Genomic DNA, 1,286 nt, shown 5'->3' with positions numbered 1-1,286 from the left:
AGATATTTATGAGGGTATATATATTTGTGTGTGTGTATTTTATATATATATATATATATATAATATATATATATATATATATATATATATATATAATATATATATATATATATATATATATATATATATAGAAACATTTTAGATATGTCCCAGTGTTAAAGCTAGTTGATACATTTACTCAGAAGCTTAAAAAAGCTTAAATTGTCCTGCTTTTCTTAAGATGTCATGGTTCAAAAGGTATAAGGTGCTTTAACCTGCTCTAATGCCTAAATAACACACTTTAATCAAATATAACCATAAATTTAAAAAATAAATAAATAAAATTCTAGAGCTTCACACATTGTTCTTGCAACAACTTCTTGAAAGGAGGTTCTGTATATCCTGGTTATGCAAATTTAACTCTGTCTTGTTGCTCATTCATCAATAAAAATAGTGCTAAGTGTAGGCTAAACATGGCCAAATAAGTAAGGTTCTTTTTTAATAAAATATCAGTATAAAATGAGACTCTAGTCCTTTGATCTATGTATTTTTAGAAACGCGTAGAAATGCAGATTATTTTCAACTGTTCATTGCTTTAATATTTATTCTGAACTCAAAATGATAACAACCAAACTTCAGACTTTGCAAGTCTGTAATAGGTTACAGTTTTACACTATGCACAACAAAATAGGCTGTTTATTACACATTTTGTACATTTCTGATTTTTTAAAATAACGTTAAGCAGCTCTGTTGAAACAACTGAAATCTTTTTAAGTGTCTAATCATCTTTAAATAATGAGGTTATGAAACATGAATGGGATTTATACTAATTACAATGATATCGGACGACGATCCAAAACTATGAACCGAACGAATGTTTTTCTTGCCGTCTCCACGTCTCACCTGCGATCATGTCGTCCACAGTGCTCATTTTGAGCAGCACCTGCTGGATGAGGCCCACCTCGGTGCTGGTCTGCAGGTTGCGCACGCTCTTCCGCAGGATGGCGGTGAACATGCTCCAGATCTCCGCCTGGCACGTCACTTCGCAGTGTGACAGCAGCTCCACCATGCAGCCGATGCTCTCCGCCTCCTGGATGATGAAGTTCATCTCCAGGTCAAACTCGCCGCCCACCAGCTGGAGTAAGACGGGGGGTGGGAAGGTGACAAAGGGGGAAGGAGGAGAGAGGGGAGGGCAGAAGAAATATGGTCAATGATTTAGAGAAGCATTTACAGTTTTTTTTTTTTTTTTTTTTTTTTTCTCCGGGGGGGGTTTTATATCTTTTTGTGGGTTTTTTTTTGTGAAAAAA

At 34.9% G+C, this 1,286-nt stretch overlaps 1 protein-coding gene across 4 annotated transcripts in view; it reads right to left on the bottom strand.

Moving 5' to 3' along the window:
- The window catches only part of nbeaa (neurobeachin a), a 123,800-nt gene that overhangs the window by 88,216 nt on the left and 34,298 nt on the right, over positions 1-1,286 (bottom strand). For all 4 annotated transcript variants that reach the window (XM_015038910.1, XM_015038911.1, XM_015038913.1 and 1 more), the window contains exon 2: positions 883-1,114. In XM_015038910.1, the coding sequence (XP_014894396.1) occupies positions 883-1,114 (232 nt within the window). The remainder of the gene's footprint in view (positions 1-882; positions 1,115-1,286) is intronic.

This window comes from Poecilia latipinna, unplaced genomic scaffold (assembly GCF_001443285.1).
Source record: "Poecilia latipinna isolate Pla-1442-1.1 unplaced genomic scaffold, P_latipinna-1.0 Scaffold457, whole genome shotgun sequence".
In the NCBI taxonomy this organism is placed as follows: Eukaryota; Metazoa; Chordata; class Actinopteri; order Cyprinodontiformes; family Poeciliidae; genus Poecilia; species Poecilia latipinna.
The sequence above is the reverse complement of the archived record's forward strand: the minus strand, read 5'-3'. Positions and strand labels throughout refer to the sequence as shown.